The sequence below is a fragment of the Triticum aestivum genome, chromosome 3D (genome assembly GCF_018294505.1).
Source record: "Triticum aestivum cultivar Chinese Spring chromosome 3D, IWGSC CS RefSeq v2.1, whole genome shotgun sequence".
Lineage (NCBI taxonomy): Eukaryota > Viridiplantae > Streptophyta > Magnoliopsida > Poales > Poaceae > Triticum > Triticum aestivum.
The window spans coordinates 555,135,226-555,151,669 of record NC_057802.1 but is presented as its reverse complement, the minus strand read 5'-3'; the positions used below and the strand labels follow the sequence as shown (position 1 = coordinate 555,151,669).

Here is a 16,444-nt window from a genome sequence, read left to right as displayed (position 1 = left end):
TTTATGTCACAATAAATATATACTAATATAGGACAAAGGCTTGTCTTTACAGAACATAATACGCAATGTAGTTTTAAGCAGAGAGGGTATATTCTATGGTCTATAGCTACCATGCACTAGATAATCAGCACGGATAATAACCTATTCCAAAGCCTTTTACAGGTATGCACTTTATTGTCAGCAAGGAAGGAATTTATTCTAAATGAACTTGTCATCTATATATATAGGTATGCTCCTTAGCTCCTGCAATGAAACTGGAACAGACATATACCCCATTTCTTCAGGGCCACACCAATATAGTTCTCTCTCTTTGCTGATACCAAGATCAACAAAAATGGCTGGTGAAGGTAATTATCGCTCTCTTGTGTGTCAGCCTGTTTATGGGTTGGTGGGGGGGGGGGGGGGGGGGGGGGGGGGGGGGGGGGGGGGGGCGGTGGTGCTCGATTTGAAGTGTTTCCATTAAGTTTGAATGTAATCCTCGTAGACTTTTCATATTATGGCCACTTCTGCTTCCCAAGTTAGACTGCCAATTGCTCATGGGCACAATATCACATGTCGCTAATGTGAAAATGATCCATCGGTGGATGTATAACAAACAATATTTACTTGGGAGGAAAAATATCACATATTTTTTAAAGCACACGTAAATAATGTACAAATGTTTCCATCGCCTCTGCGAGGGCCACCTTTTTTATGTTTATTTGGTATGCTCAATAATGTACAAAAGTTTGTTGTGAAGACAAAACTATTAAAGACACCAAATTAAGTTTGATGGTATATGCTTTGTAGGCAGCAGTTCTTCAGACTATGAACTTTTTGATGTGGATGAAGATGACGATGATCTAATGTTGATACCAGAGCATGCACAATGTATTATGGATGATCCAATGCTGGGTAATAATTTCATTCTCAATTTCCCTTTGGATTACTCCTTTATCTTTTTATTTCTTGATTGGATGCATATATAATTTTCCATATACCTAGTGTCACATTTGCAACTATTTCATGCATGACCTTGACTGGCTATCCGCGTGAATCAATCAGTAGGTAAAAAGGACAACCACATAGACCGGCAGCAGAAGCAGAAGCAGATACTCGAGAAACTCAGGACGATGGAGGAGAAGGTGAGGATGGCGATTCCTGAACGGCCCGCGAAGCCGCCAACCATCTGCGTTGTCCCTGTGGACCTCACCGAGGGCAACAGGGGCGCCTACAGCCCCAAGGTCGTCTGCATCGGCCCGATCTTCGACAGCAAGCGCAAAACGGACAGCATGCTCAGGCTCGAGCATTACAAGTGGCGCTGCGTCCGCAAGCTCATCATTGAGCGCCACCCAGGCGGAACCTTGGAGTCGGATGACTGGTCGCTGGAGGTACACACACCGCTGCTACGGAAGTGCACCAGCATGATGATGCGCCTCGTGCCCCAAGTTCGTGCCTCCTACAGCAGCCTTTCTTTCTACGAGGATACCAACGGTGACAACACGAGCAATGAAGAGCTGGCGATCAAGATGCTGCTCGACGGATGCTTCGTCCTCCACCGCCTGCTCAAGTACGGACGTGAAGCTAATGGTGGCATGGACGACGATGATTGGAACCAGCGTCTCGGTCGGTGCTGGGTCTGGGCAACCGTGAAGAGTGACCTACTACTGCTCAACAACCAGGTTCCTTTCTTCGTCGTTCGGAAACTGTTAAAACTCCTGAGGAGCAACATTGACGAGAGCGATGACATCCTTGTCAATGGCGGCCTCCAGTTCTTCAGCTCCCTGCATCCTCCACGGCTCCACTCCGCTCCCATCGCTTGCCACGACGTGCATCACCTCCTCCACCTATTCTACCTATCCATCGACCTCCCGCTGTCGTGTTCGCACCAGGACTCCGCCTGCAAGAACGCCGCACTGCCAACAGGGCAAACGTGGTGGGTGCCATGCGCCAAGGAGCTGGAGGAGGCCGGTGTTCGGCTCTGTGCACGTAAGCATGGTGCCGCGAGCTTCCTCGACGTGAGGTTCCACCAAGGCAATCTAGAGATCCCACCGCTCCAGCTATTCGACTACAGCGAACCCCTGTTCCGCAACCTAATCGCGTTCGAGCAGACCTACCCGGCAACGCCGGGCCGCATCACCGAATACGCAATCTTCATGGACTGCCTCGTCAAGACGAGCGAGGACCTGCGCCTCCTTCACCGGAGCGGGGTGCTCGTGAACTACATGAACGGCGAGAGGGGCGACGCCGCCATGCAGTTCTTCAACCGCCTCTGCGCGGGGGTGCACACCTCTGCCGGCCGCAACTACCTTGCTGGCGTGCTGGAGGAGGTCTCCAGGTACCAGAGAGGAAAGTGGCCCCGTTGGCGTGCCGCTCTAGTGAGCAACTATTTCACCAACCCATGGGTGACAGCGTCGGTTTTCGCCGCGGCGATCTTGCTCGCCATGACTGTGCTGCAGACCTTCTACACTGTCGTTGGGTACTACAAGCCATCCAAGTAATTAAGCAAAACTGCACCGGACGTTGGGGTTGTATGCTAAGTGTTTTCACATGTGCATTATTTGTTGGTTTCTGTTGAACGCTCTTACTACTTCTGCTGCAACTATGTTAACCATTCTGTTCTTGGAAATGCACATTGGTTCCTGGTTGTATCTACACCCTAAATGATTTTTTTTTAATAATTACAAAAAAGCCTTAAGCGCCGGTTAAGAGAACCAACGCTCGGAATTCTGGGGCGGCCCAATAAAACTCGACGTGGTTGCTCGCCCAGATCACATATTGGTTCGCTCGGTCATAGTTGACCGGTTGACGGTTGAATGGTTGTCCGGTCAACCTTTGACTTTAAAATAAAAGGAAAATATCAAATAAAAGAACATGAAATCAAATTTTATTCATGTATTTTGATAAAAAGTTCACGAGTTTGAAAAGAGGTTCATTGATTTTGGAAAAAGTTCATTGAACTTAAAAAATGGTTTGAATTTTTTTAAAAGTTCATCGATTTTTAAAAAAGTTCATCAATTTTCAAACAAGTTCACCGAACTTGAAAAAATATTGATTTGAAAAGAAGCTCCTTTGTTTCAAAAAAATCATCGAATTTTAAAAGGTTGTGCATTTTTTAAAAGGAAAAATAAACAAAAAATAAAAATAAAAAAGAGTAAAGAGAGAAACGGAAAAAAGAGAAAAACCGGAAAAAAACCGCTCGAGAAGAAACCTAAACGAAAAAACCCAGCCAAAACCGTGAATAGCTCCCTCTCGCTGAAACCTAGATGGGCCGGCCCATTTCCGTACGCTTCAGGTGTCAGTTAACAAAATGCACGTTAACTGGTGTAGAAGGCGGCGAACAGAGATTGCCGTCAGATGGCCCGAACTCCACAAAGACCCAACCAATGGGCCCAACTCCGCGCAACAGACGGCTTCATGGCGGCAGGGTTCGGTTTGCCCATCATTGGATAACGGTCTCGCTTGTAGCAACTTTAGCATATGTGCTATATCCTCGCCGGCCCAGATAATTCCGGCCGATATACTGTTTTTATGTTTTTGGCGGCGCCAATAGGTTCGCTATATTGAGGCCGACCCGTGTTTTTTTACAAGCGGCCCGCAAAACCGTCGTTCGCCGCTCTATATACGGGGTCGACAGCATTTCAGGGTTTGTGTCTTGGATATAGCGACCGGCCCAGCATTGGGCCGGTCGACCGATTAGAAACATTACCCTTTTCAGCCGGTGGCCAGTAACGAGGGTTGGTTCCTATTCGGCGCCTTAAGCGCCCGTTACAGGTGTTCTCGCAAACGGGCGCACACCCACCCTCCGCGCTGGGCCGGCCCATCTGCCTATTTGTTTCTTTGTTTTCAAAACGCAAAAAAGAGCGCCCGCGGTGACTCGAACAGAAGACGTCCTGGCTCACAGAACTACGCACTAACCACTCCACCAATCAACCACACGTGACGACTTCGCTCTATTCACATCTTTTCTTCTTGGTACTCTTCGTTTCCTTTTTCTTTTCTCCCTTTTTCGTCCTCCTGGTTCTACAAACTTTCGGAAAATTCGTGATTTAATTTAAAATAGATGAACTTTTTCTCAAATTTGAACAAAATTTTATGAACTTTTTTCAAATACGATGAACTTTTTTCAAATGCGATGAACTTTTTTCAAACTTGATGGACCTTTTTTCAACTTTGATGAACTTTTTTTATATCCGATGAACTTTTTTACAAATTCGATGAAGTTTTTTTCTACATCTCACAAAATAGAAGAACTTTTGCTTCAGATTCGATGAACTTTTTTCAAATTTTATGAACTGTTTTCAAATTTTATGAACTTTTTTTAATTTGATGAACTCTTATTCAACTTTGATGAACTTTTTTAAAATACAGTGAACTTTTTTTTTCAAATTCTATGAAGTTTTTCCCACTTTAATGAACTTTTCTTCAAATTCGATGGTCTTTTTTCAAAATGGATGAAATTTTTTCATGAACTTTTTTCAAAATTGATGAACGTTTTTGAGTTTGTGAACTTTTCTTCAAAAATGACGAGTGTTTTCAAATTCATGACATTTTTCAGAATAATTCCAAAATCGAAGTGATATAACAGACGGTATTATGCAAATAAATAGCGCGGCCATGCTGTTCTTATACTGTTCTCGCTGTTTTCTGTCACGAATGTCCCTTGCCTCTAGTGGTTAACTAAATTCAGAGAAGAAGGCACCGACCTGATTTCGAATCCTGGAAACGCAGTTTTTTGCAATTTTCGACCTCGCTGCGATCCTCCTTCATGGGCCGGCCCAACAAGGTGCGGCTATGTGCGCCAGCGAGCTGTTCGGACTCATAAGGCGCCGAACAGGAGCTCTCGTAACGAGGCGCAAGCATAGACAAAGCATTCCGACCAGATCTTTTTTGTCAAAAGCATGGTGTTGCGCGAGAGGCCCAGTGGCACATTATGTGCAAATTTTCAACTTTTTTTTATTGATTTTTCTTTTCTTTAACTTTTGTCGATTTTGTTTTTGTGCCGAGACACATCTACGTGTTTTCTTCACTCGCTTTGTTCTTTTTTCCCTTCCCATCCGACCCATTCATGTGTCCTTTTTTGTCATCAATTCTTTTTCCTTGAAAATCTTCATTAAACCAGAGTCAAAAGTCATCGAAGTGCAATTGGGACTATAGTTTATTTTTCATCCCAGTTGCAACTCCATTCTCGATTCGCAACTAGGGCTCATAGTTTGTAGTTGTCCCGATCGCAAGTCCATCATTGACTCACAACCGGTATCGTAAATTTGTGTAGTCCGAGTTGCAAGTCCACCGTCGACACGAAATTTGGCTTGTAGCATGTTTTTATCCCAGTTGCACGTCCACTCTCGACTCGCAATTGGGGCTCAACCTTTTTTTTTTGTCTCGGTAGCAAGTCCACTCTCAACTCGTAACTAGGGCCCAACCATTTTTTGTCTTAGTTGCAAATCCATCCTCAACTCGCAACTGGGCTCATCATTTTTGTCCCAATTGCAAGTCCACCTTCGACTCACAACTGGGGTCCGTCCTTTTGTTGTCTCAATTCCAAGTCCATCATCGACTCGTAACTGGGGCCCTTCCTTTTTTGTCCTAGTTGCAAGTCCACCTTCGACTCGCAACTCAGGGCTTGGCTTTTTTCCCTAGTTGCAAATCCACCCTCGACTCGCAAGTGGGCCCCGACCTTTTTTTGCCCTAGTTGCAAGTCCACCCCGACTCGCAACTGGGGACCGACCTCTTTTTTGGGCCAATTGCAATTCCACCCTTGACTTGCGACTGGGGCCCGACCTTCTTTTTGTCCAGGTTGCAAGTCGATTCTCAACTAGCAACTGGGGCCCGTCCTTTCTGTCTCAGTTGCAAGTCCACCATTGACTTTCTAGACATTTCAAATGACTACCACATACGGATGTATGTAGACATATTTTAGAGTGTAGATTCACTCAGTTTGCTTCGTATGTAGTCACTAGTTGAAATGCCTAGAAAGACAAGTATTTAGGACAGGAGGGAGTAGATGTAACATAGACACACCCTACACTTTTATTATTATTTATGTGATCGATTGTGTGGATGAAACAGAACAACATTAATTAGCCATCGATATTGTAGAAGGACTGCAACACGGTCATGGCGAGCACGATCACACCGGCAACGACCCACATGGTCGGGCACGGGTTGGTGAAGTTTCTCACCGGAATGTCACGCCAGTGGGGGCACTTTCCTCTATGGTACCTGACGACCTCCTCCATCACGCCGGCGAGGTAGTTGCGGTCAGCAGAGGTGTGCGCCTCCGTGCAGAGGCGCCTGAAGAACTGCACTGCTGTATCGCCTCTCTCATCGTTCATGTGGTTGACCAGCACGCCGCTTTGGTGGAGGAGGTGCAAGTCTTCCTTTGTCTTGACGAGGCAGTCCATAAAGATTGCGTATTCGGTGATGCGGCCCGACGTTGCCGGGTTGGTCTGCTCGAATGCGATTAGGTTGCGGAACAGGGGTTCGCTGTAGTCGAATAGCTGGAGCGGTGGGATCTCTAGATTGCCTCCGTGGAACCTCACGTCGAGGAAGCTCACAGCACCATGCTTACGTGCACAGAGCCGAACACCGGCCTCCTCCAGCTCCTTGGCGCATGGCACCCACCACGTTTGCCCTGTTGGCAGTGCGGCGTTCTTGCAGGCGGAGTCCTGGTGCGAACACGACAGCGGGAGGTCGATGGACAGGTAGAATAGGTGGAGGAGGTGGTGCACGTCGTCGCAGGCAATGGGCGCGGCGTGCAGACTTCGAGGACGGAGCGAGCTGAAGAGCTGGAGGCCACCATTGACGAGGACGTCGTCGCGCTCGTCGGGGTTGCTCCTGAGGTGCTTGAATAGCTTCCGAAGGACGAAGAAGGGAACCTGGTTCCTCAGCAGCAGTAGGTCGTGCTTCACGGTTTCCCAGACGAAGCACCGGTCGAGATGCTGGTTCCAGTAGTCATCATCATCACTGCCACCATTTGCTTCCCGTGCATACTTGAGAAGGCGGTGGAGGACGAAGCATCCGTCGAGCAGCATCTTGATCGCCAGCTCTTGCCTGCTATTGTCGACGCCACCCTTGGTATCCTTGGAGGAAGAAATGTTGCTATAGAAGGCACGAACTTGCGGCACCAGGCGAATCATCATGCCGAAGCACTTGCGAAGCATTGGCGTGTGTGCCTCCAACGACCAGTCCGTCGACTCCAAGGTTCCGATTGGGTGGTGCCCCACAATGAGTTTGCGGATGCAGCACCACTTGTAATTCTCGAGCCTGAGCATGCTGGCCGTTTTGCGGTTGCTGTCTACTAAGAGCGGGCCGATGCAAACGACCGTGGGGGCGTTGTCCTCGGTGAGAGGGACCTCGCAGATGGTTGGCGGCTCTTCGGGCCGTTGAGGAATCGCCATCCTCACCTTCGCCTCCATTTTCCTGAATTTCTCGAGTATCTGCTTCTGCCTCTGCCGCCGGCGCTCTACGTGGTTGTCCATTGTACCAACTGATTAATCCATGCAGATAGCCAGTCAAGGTCATGAAATGGTTGCAAATGTGACATTAAGTACGGAAAAATATGCATTCAATCAAGAAATAAAAAAGATAAAGGAGTAATCCAAAGGGAAACTGCGTACACATTTTCATGTCGGATAATAGCATTGGATCCTCTGACCAGTCAGAGCATAAGTATGTTCCGGAGCCAGAAAATTGCCGATATTTTTTATATTTGCTATTGTTTCGATATTTGTTATACATTCCATATGTTTCAAATATGCGCACCTCTTCATCCGCGTCCAAAAGTTCATAGTCTGAAGAAGTGCTACCTACAAAGCAATATAAAAAATACTTTTAGGTGCACTTCTAGTGAAAAATACTTTTGCAACCTTATACTGTATGAATTATGCTTTCGCGACACTGCTTCTTTGTGTTCTACTAGCAAGCAGTGTACGTTTTGCAAATATATTTTTTACAAAGTATGTCCTGATATCAACCGAAGCGTCAAAGATGCAATTAATTTTCCTTAGAAGAGAATGTACTCTCGTATAACTCTCTCTAAGTGGTTCATTGGATAATGGAGAATTAGCTAAAACATTATAGGAAACTCGTTTTTAGCTGATTTCTAGGAAAACCCGTTTCACGTCAGTTTTGAGAATAACCAGTTTACAGAAAGTTACGTTCGGATAGGAAAATAGGAAAACTGGTCGGCCCAGTCCCTTGTGTGGGACTTTGGATAGTGAGTGGTTTATTCCTATTCTTCTCCCGTGTAGTTGCTCTCACATTCCCCAAATTGGCCACCATGGTGTCTCTTCCAAGCTCGCAGTCGCAGAGTTGTTGCTCCCCTCTGATTCCTCCTCCGCTTCTTGACACCGTTGCTCCCCTCCTCTCGGCCGTGGAAGAAGCCGAACGCGGCGCCGGCTACTAGTCGCCTCCGCCCTCCTGGAGGCTCGTTGCTGCTCGCATGTGGCCTCCCCTCCGCTGGACACCTAGATGGGCAGGTAGACACTGATGGTCGCCTCCCCTCCCCTGGATGACTAGTTCGCCAGCCCTACTGCGCTTCGTCAGCCGGCGGCCCCGTACAAGCTCTACCCGGCGAGCGCTGCCGCTTCAGCTCAACCCGGAGGCCTGCCTCTCCCCTTTCGACGTCTGTCCAGGCTGCACCAAAATCAGCCTGTTTTAGCTCTAGATCGGCGGCGCTGGGGCCAGTCCGGAGCCGTAGTTCCTGCACCCTGACCAGCACCACCATCAGTAACAGCAGATGGGCAGGACAAGCTTGAGGATGTAGATTCAGAGGCGCAGGAATGCTTGCTTTTATGCGTAAATTCAGTTTCAAGTAGTTTGTAGGTTGCTTCATTTACTGAGAGAGAGAGAGAGAGAGATCCTAAATTTATAAAAAAGAGTTGAAGTCCACGACCACATGAAAAAGCGAGAAGTATACTTTTTCTCTCAGCTTAGCGAAGTCTAGACTTGATCCCTCGACTATGAAACCGAACAACTCGCATCCTCAACTCTTAAAACCATACAAATTTCATCCCTTCTCTGATCCAGTTTTAGTGCCAACTCAGCCTTTTTGACCGGTCAAATCTGATGTGGCAAAGGAGACCCGACATGTCCCGGTTCCTCTATCTAGCGGATGCGCTTGACATCACCACCGGTTGCCGCCTGCGATCTCCCCTTGCGCCACCCTCCTTTATTCTCCACCTCCCTGTTCTTCCTCTTCTTCTCTCCATCCCAACTCCACCCACTCAGCCGCAGAACCCAGCTCACGTCACGCCGCCATCAGCGCCTCGTGCGCGCCCCCGCCCGCAGTCCGGCGAGTCGCCGCCACGCCTTCCTTCGTCTGCATCTCCCGAAAGCTACCAACCCGGTCCCATCCCCCCCCCCCTTGTTGCCTCATGGATGCTCAGGTTGCGCCCTCGACCTTGCCCCATGCGCCATGGCGCTCCGCCACCAGACAGGAGGGGGTGATAGAGATGCCCAGCGGGAAGGCGGTTTTCCTCGTCGACGCCTACGACTCTTTCCTCGCCGGCTGCTCGCATTATGCCAGAACTCCTCCGAGCTCCGCGCCACCGTGGCTACGATGTAGTGCATCCTGCGGCGCACCTACCGCGCCATGTCCAACCGCTTCGGCTGTGTGGTGCATGGCCTTGCCAACGTCTGGCTCAAGCGCGAGGCCTTCGTCACGCTCCCCAGTGCCACCTACGTGCGGTTTCATTTTTTTTTACTATGTAGCGTTACAATTTACAAGTTGTTCACTTCTCTTTATTTGTTTTCGCTACATCCTGACTAATTCTTGGCACTCAAGAGAGAGTATGGCGTCATTCTTGGCACTCGGAGTAGTTGTTTTTGTTTGCTTTTAAAAATGTGTGATTTCTTCCTCCCAAGTAAATTTTGTCTTCTATACATTCACCAATGGATCATTTTGACATTAGAAACATGTGATAATATGCCTAGGAGCAATTGGCTGTGTAATTTGGGAAGCAGAAGTAGCCATAATATTAAATATTAGGATTACACTAGAAAATTACTGGAAACACTTCAAATCGAGCAATCCACACCCCATGCCCCCTCCCCTACACACGCACACACAAGAGCCCTTGTTAAAGTGAGAAGAGAGTGATAATTACCTTCACCAGCCATTTCTTGTTGATCTTGGTGTAAGCAGAGAACAACTGGTATTGCCGTATCCCTGGAGAAATGGGGTATATGTCTGTTGCGGTTTCATTGCAGAAGCAAAGGAGCATAATCGTATATATATATAGATGAAGAGCTCATGTAGAATAAATCCTTTGCTTGCTTACAATAAAGTGCATACCTGTAAAAGGCTGCGGAATAGATTATTACCCTCGCTGATTATCAAGTACACGCCTGCGACCATAAAATATACCACCTCTGCTTAACTAAAAATATATTGTGTATTATGTTTTGTTAAGACAAGTCCTTGTCCTCTGTTTGTATACATTAATGTGACACTAGTAGAAAAAGGCTCATTTGTCCCGGTTTTCAGAGGGCCTTTAGTTCCGGTTCTGGATTGTTGTCATAAGATTCATATTTCCATGTACTTTTTTGTGGTTATGATTTTGTATCACAAAAGTTACATGCTAATAGGTCAAAGGATTGTCCCACCGAATATACTACATGACGAATTTTCAAATGGAGGGAGTATTATTAACACCCTCATGTCGACACAAAAGGGCTTTGCTTGAAAAATAGAAAATTTGCCCGCAAAAAAAAAGAACGACAAAAATGTGTCAAAAACTCAGAAGGAAAAAAAGAGAGAACACGTGAACACCAAGACTTATACGTGTTTCTTGTTTTGTTGTGCTTATTATGTCCTTTTTTTTGGCGAATCAATGTGGACTGGTTCCAGAAAAGCTTCCCATTGAAATGGACGGGATAGAATCTGATGCCTTCCCATCTGAGGGCATAGATGGCGTGTAAAAGTGTGCATGCCAACTCTCACAAATTTTAATTATTTCTTTCGGGTTCCCTGATGGAACCATAGTTTGCTTCCACTAAATAAGAGAAAAAGAAACAGAATCAAAGTTTGCTTCCAATCAGAGAAGAAAAGGAACCAAAGTTCGTTTCTTGCTAAGACGCCTCCTCCGGTTCTGTCGGGGGATGACCCTGGGTAGGTACCCAACCCGGATCACGTCAAAGCACCTTCTTTAAAACATTGGGCAGGCTGGCGCCCCTCAGTCCGGCTGGCCCTCCATTCGGCCTCTCAGCGCGGGCCGGCTGGACACGGCAACCCGACCGGCTGGCTGGCCGCGCGCCGGCTGGCATCATGACAAGCAGCCGTCCCATCCATCTGTATGACAAGACAACCCCCCACGATGGGAGAGCGTGGCTACTGTGCGGCCATGTCCGCTAACTGAGGCGACCGGCGTCAGCGCGGCATTGCCACTGTAGCCCCACGACATCCACCACTCCATGACACGTGGCGAGACGTGCAACAGTAGCGAGCGGCCGGCAACACCCGCACCCAGCGGGCCCCACTACCAACTTCAGACGATGACACCAGGGCCCCGCCCCCCTGTATCTTTACCTTTGTAACCCTGGGGGTCAGCCTATAAGAACCCCGAGGAGCCCTCCATGCAGAGGGGGTTGGATAGGTAGCAACACACACACACACACACACACACACACACACACACACACACACACACACACACACACGAGAGGCAAGATCTAGAGAGCTAGCTCCTTCTTTCTCCTCCATCATACAGCTCCAGGAGCACCATTGTAGCCCTTGTGCATATCATACCACTTCGACAGTACTAGGGGTATTACCTCTCCGGAGGGCACTGAACCTGGGTACGTCCGGTGTCTCACACTTGCGCGTGCCGACCTCGCCTCCCGAGCCCACCGGGCGTCCTCACGCAGCCCCCCACTTTTAGCCATCTCATGGCATCTAGCGTCATTTCACCACGACAGGTTCAGATACCCTAGCACGCTGAACCAGGAAAGTGCTATTATGTGCTTGAGCACATATGCACAAGTATCGCTACCCTTCGTTTCTCTAGGGATAGCCAACGCTCCCCGTATAGGCCCACATCTGACCAGAAGGCACCGCAACGCCGTTGGCCTCTATCACATCGGCTCGGGAAAATCTAGACGAGCTGAGCCGCTTCAAGCTGGATTCTGTCCTAGCGGCAACAGCTGGCCCATTTACTGCGTCCAGCCTTTGGACAGAGCCACCTATTCTTCTCCCACACATTTCGATCTCCACCTCGCCTATCGATCTAACGAGGAAGAGCTCCCGCAGATCCATGTCTACGTTGGTTTCCTCCCGCATCGAGCAAGAGATGTTGCATCTCATCACTTGCTCGGATTGCGGCTCTCAGGCTATCACCTGGATTGCCCGTGGTGGTGACAAGGCATGGAAGCGCTTCTACAAGTGCGTGAAGAGAGAGGTAAGATTTAGCACTGTTCGATCCATGGTGGGCCCTTCCTAAATCTCCTTTGTTACGACTAGCGGGTAGTGCATGGCAGCACGCCACGACACCTGGATTGATAAGCTATTTTTTTTGTAATGCTTGATAACTTGTCCCAAGAGTTGATTCGTTGCAAAGTAGTTCATAGAAGAAAAGGGTCTGTCTAGTTGGTAGTGGCTACTGGACACAGAATTGCATTCTCTTCTTAGATTTGAGATGTTGATTCTCGACTTGGGTTTCTCTCTGTGATCTAGTGGTACAAAGATGAGGTTAGTTCTTATGGTATTGTTCTTGATGGTTTGTTCCCTATAAACACAATGTTGAAGTTGTTGCCGGATGCATGTCCTGGCTCTCGACGGATGAAAAATATCTTGAATTTGGAGACATGTATTTAAACATATATGCACCAATCGGCGCCCATGTGGACGTAAGACACGTGCATCCTAACATGCTCATAATGGATCAACGTTGGCCTTGATCTTTGATGCTTGTATTTTTTTTAGTACATTCTCAATGCGTGTATGAGAAGAAAAAGAAAATGCCAGTCTCACAATGGATGAAAACTGAAGGGCCCTATGACGTACGAATAATTCGGAGGAACACTCTTTTTTTTCACTTTTACGGGTGACGAGGTAGGTAATTTACTTCAACTTTAGGTGCAGTTTCGATGACACATGAAAAAAATAGAGAAACAATTAACAAAGGGTTTTTTTACTTACGGGTGGCAGGGGTGACAAATTTACTTCAAATTTAGGGGCAGTTTCAGTGATTGGCGAAAAATCAGAGAAACAGTTAACGAAGATTTTTTTTCACTTATGGGTGGCATGATGGGTAATTTATTTCACCTTTATGGGCAGCTTAAGGTAGATGGACGGACCAAAAAACAAAAAAAGGCACCATCCTTCAATATTATGTATATAGATATTATGAAAGTGAAGTTGGTTCTGTCGTCTTCCCACCCTTGGTTTTTCCCTCCCAATGACCTCTTCCTACTTGGTTTTTTGTTGACTTTTTGACACTGTCAATCGATGCTGCATAAAATTAAAAACAACATAAATAGAGTAATTTGAAATAATCTAAAGCAAATTGATACTTTTCCAAAATAAAGTCCTGCATTAACTCAAGCTAATCGTATCAAATCTTCCAAAAATTATAACTAAATCAAACATTAACAAAAACTCAACTAAATCAAAATTTTCCTTGCATTCCTTGCTCATACCAAAATCAAATTAAATTTATTAAAATCAAGAACATGATACGTGCAAAAGACATGCCAGATATAATTAGTGTTGGGCATCAGCATCTTCAACGCGGATGCCCAAACCGGACACCCGCAAAGCATTTAGTTGAGCCATGGTTATCGACATCATGACCCTCTTTGTATCCCTTTGAATATTGTTCCAAACTAATAAAGTATGGGATCCCTCAAAAAAACAAAGTGGCCTGGTTAGGACTCCCACTCCATATGAATGTTCACAAAACATTTTTTCGGCTGAATCACCCGGTTTATTCTCAATTTATTTCAGAAAACCGCTCGATTAATTCAATTTTCACGGGGAAGACTAGTGTGAGATCAGGACTTTGTGTGAGATCGTGCGATCAAGCAATATGGGCCATTGGATATGCAATTCATGGTACAGATTGGTTAGGTCAGAGGGGATTGACATTTTTGCGCAAAACCCCCTGATTTCATTGCATAGTGTTGCATGTGATCCTATCCCTGTAAGTTATAAATTGGATTTGCAGAAACATCCTGTGCATGTGATTGCTCACGGAACTCATGAGCCATCGCCCATCATTCAAGAAAATATTGAGCTAGTGGGAAAGTGTTAGTAATTTTTTTACTACATCCACGTTCAATTGCCAGATTTTTTTCTATAAATATCAACTCTTTTCTTCCATCACACTATGAGCAGTAAAAGCAATACTACCAAATGAAAAAAGCTTAAGCTAATAGGAAATAGAATACCTATATTTAGAATATATATGCACCAGTCGAGTTTTAGAAGATGTGATGGCGAACATACTTAGTCCTTTGAACCAGAATTGCAACCATGTGAATCAACAATAAGAATGCAAAAAAAAATTAACAACCATTTTAGACAGCCATTTTCTTTTCTTTTTTCTTCCGGCGAATATGCCTGTCATGTAACACAACTTCCTTGCATGTTCTACAAGTGCATGGCAACTGTAGAGTAAACCTTCTTATTCGGCCCTGCCTTCTTTTCATCGTCTCTATTGCCCTTAATTATCAAGCATGTACCCCCCACATTGTTCACAGACTTCGGGTCCCAAGATGGACACCAAATCCGACATGATGTGCTTAATTCTTGCAAAATGCCTCCATGGAAGCAATATCATCAAATTTTATGCCTATTGTTGGTTTGAGTGCCTCGTCATACACAGGTTATATAATGAACCCTGCAAATGAACAGAACATTGTCATTCCATAAACAAAACATACATTGGAAAAATTAATCATATTTTACACATGTAGGTTTTGTGTATTTAACATGCCTAACATTCTACACAACATTCATGGTTTTCAGGTACTATGTAATATGTTTCTTGACTTTCAGAAAATATATTTACGATACATTATTTTCTCGTGTCAGAGGTAAAAACATAGAAAATCAAACGACCATCATAAATTTGAGGTGTATATTTCAATAACCTGCATCTTGTACCATTTATAGCCCGGGGTAGCTTGGCTTTTAGTGGTATAGTTACAAAAAAGGAAATAACTTGTTCATATGTATTCCAGAAAAAAAATCAATCGGCATTAACAGATTTCACCTGAGAGGGCTGGTACACACGACACATATTGGTTGGGCATGCCAAGAGTGGTGAGGGTGCGGTGGCGCTACTTTTCTCCATTTAGATGAACAATGCTGTATTCAGTTTCACCACCATCAACAAAAGATTAAAAACTGATTGCTTCTCTTCTCTGCTTCCCTACCAAAAAATTCAAAATGTGCCACATGTCACGAACTAGATCCAATCTCGAGGAAGTGTAGGTTACTAGACCAAAATTAGTGCTTCTCAGATTGTAGCAAGACTGAAAAAAAAATCAAACTTCTTTTCAAACAGCAAGCACAATTATTTACTCAGCACAACCCATATTAAGGACAGCATTGCTACCTAGTTCACTTAACAAAATTAATACTAGCGTTGTGCATAAAAAACTGCTACTAGGTCGTAGGAAAAATGGGATGAAAAGTGTGGACTGAATATATTGATTATCTCATCGGTAACATCAGTCTCACGACAAGAAGGTCATTGTACTCGTTCATGTCTGCAGTACCTCAACAAGTGTGTACTGAATAGGCACACATCTCTGTGAAATTTTTCAGTACACAAGAAGATTAAAAAAATTCAGTACACCACAATCAGGGCTAAGAACTTTTTTGTTCAATTGTGTATTGAAAATTAACGTGAGTTTTTCAGAAGCACCACAACCAGATGAAAATTTCTTGATTGTACTGTAAATGGTAGCAGGCACCACAATTGGACACTCAACTAACAGAAAACCAGTGCTAGCACAGTGTAACGTGGGTGGATTAGGACATACAGTTCTATTTGTATGTGCAAACAATTGTACTCCCTCCGTAAACTAATATAAGAGCGTTTAGATCACTACTTTAGTAATCTAAACGCTCTTATATTAGTTTACGGAGGGAGTACTTACCACCGTGTCTCGCTTGGAAAACTGACCAGAAGATGTTTTGGTGCTGAGAATCCTCCACTGCCCTCGCTAGGCTCCAATATCAGCACGACAACAAGCATGGAACTGCACCATATGCACCGGTACTCGTCGGCGCTAGATGGGGACAGATGCGAGGAAGGGATTTCATGGTCTAGGGTTCAAGTACATTGAAGAGTTGGCTGGAACAAGGCCTCAGAGCGGCCGAAGGGAGGAGATTTATGGTCCAGGGATAGAGATGGAGAAGATCTAGCTGGACTAGGGCACTACTGTCGACTGGGGTAAGTCGAGGTACGGAGGGAAGTCCGCCGCCGCCGGCAGAGGATTTAGAGAACGGAGA

At 45.8% G+C, this 16,444-nt stretch overlaps 1 protein-coding gene across 1 annotated transcript; it reads left to right on the top strand.

Annotated features, from left to right (window-relative positions):
- Positions 1 to 291: 291 nt before the first annotated feature.
- Positions 292 to 2,480, top strand: LOC123076494 (UPF0481 protein At3g47200-like). Its single transcript, XM_044498707.1, has 3 exons — positions 292 to 347; positions 790 to 894; positions 1,045 to 2,480. The coding sequence occupies exons 1-3, from the start codon at positions 335 to 337 to the stop codon at positions 2,478 to 2,480; spliced, it is 1,554 nt and encodes a 517-aa protein (XP_044354642.1). The 5' UTR covers positions 292 to 334.
- The last annotated feature ends 13,964 nt before the right edge of the window (positions 2,481 to 16,444 follow it).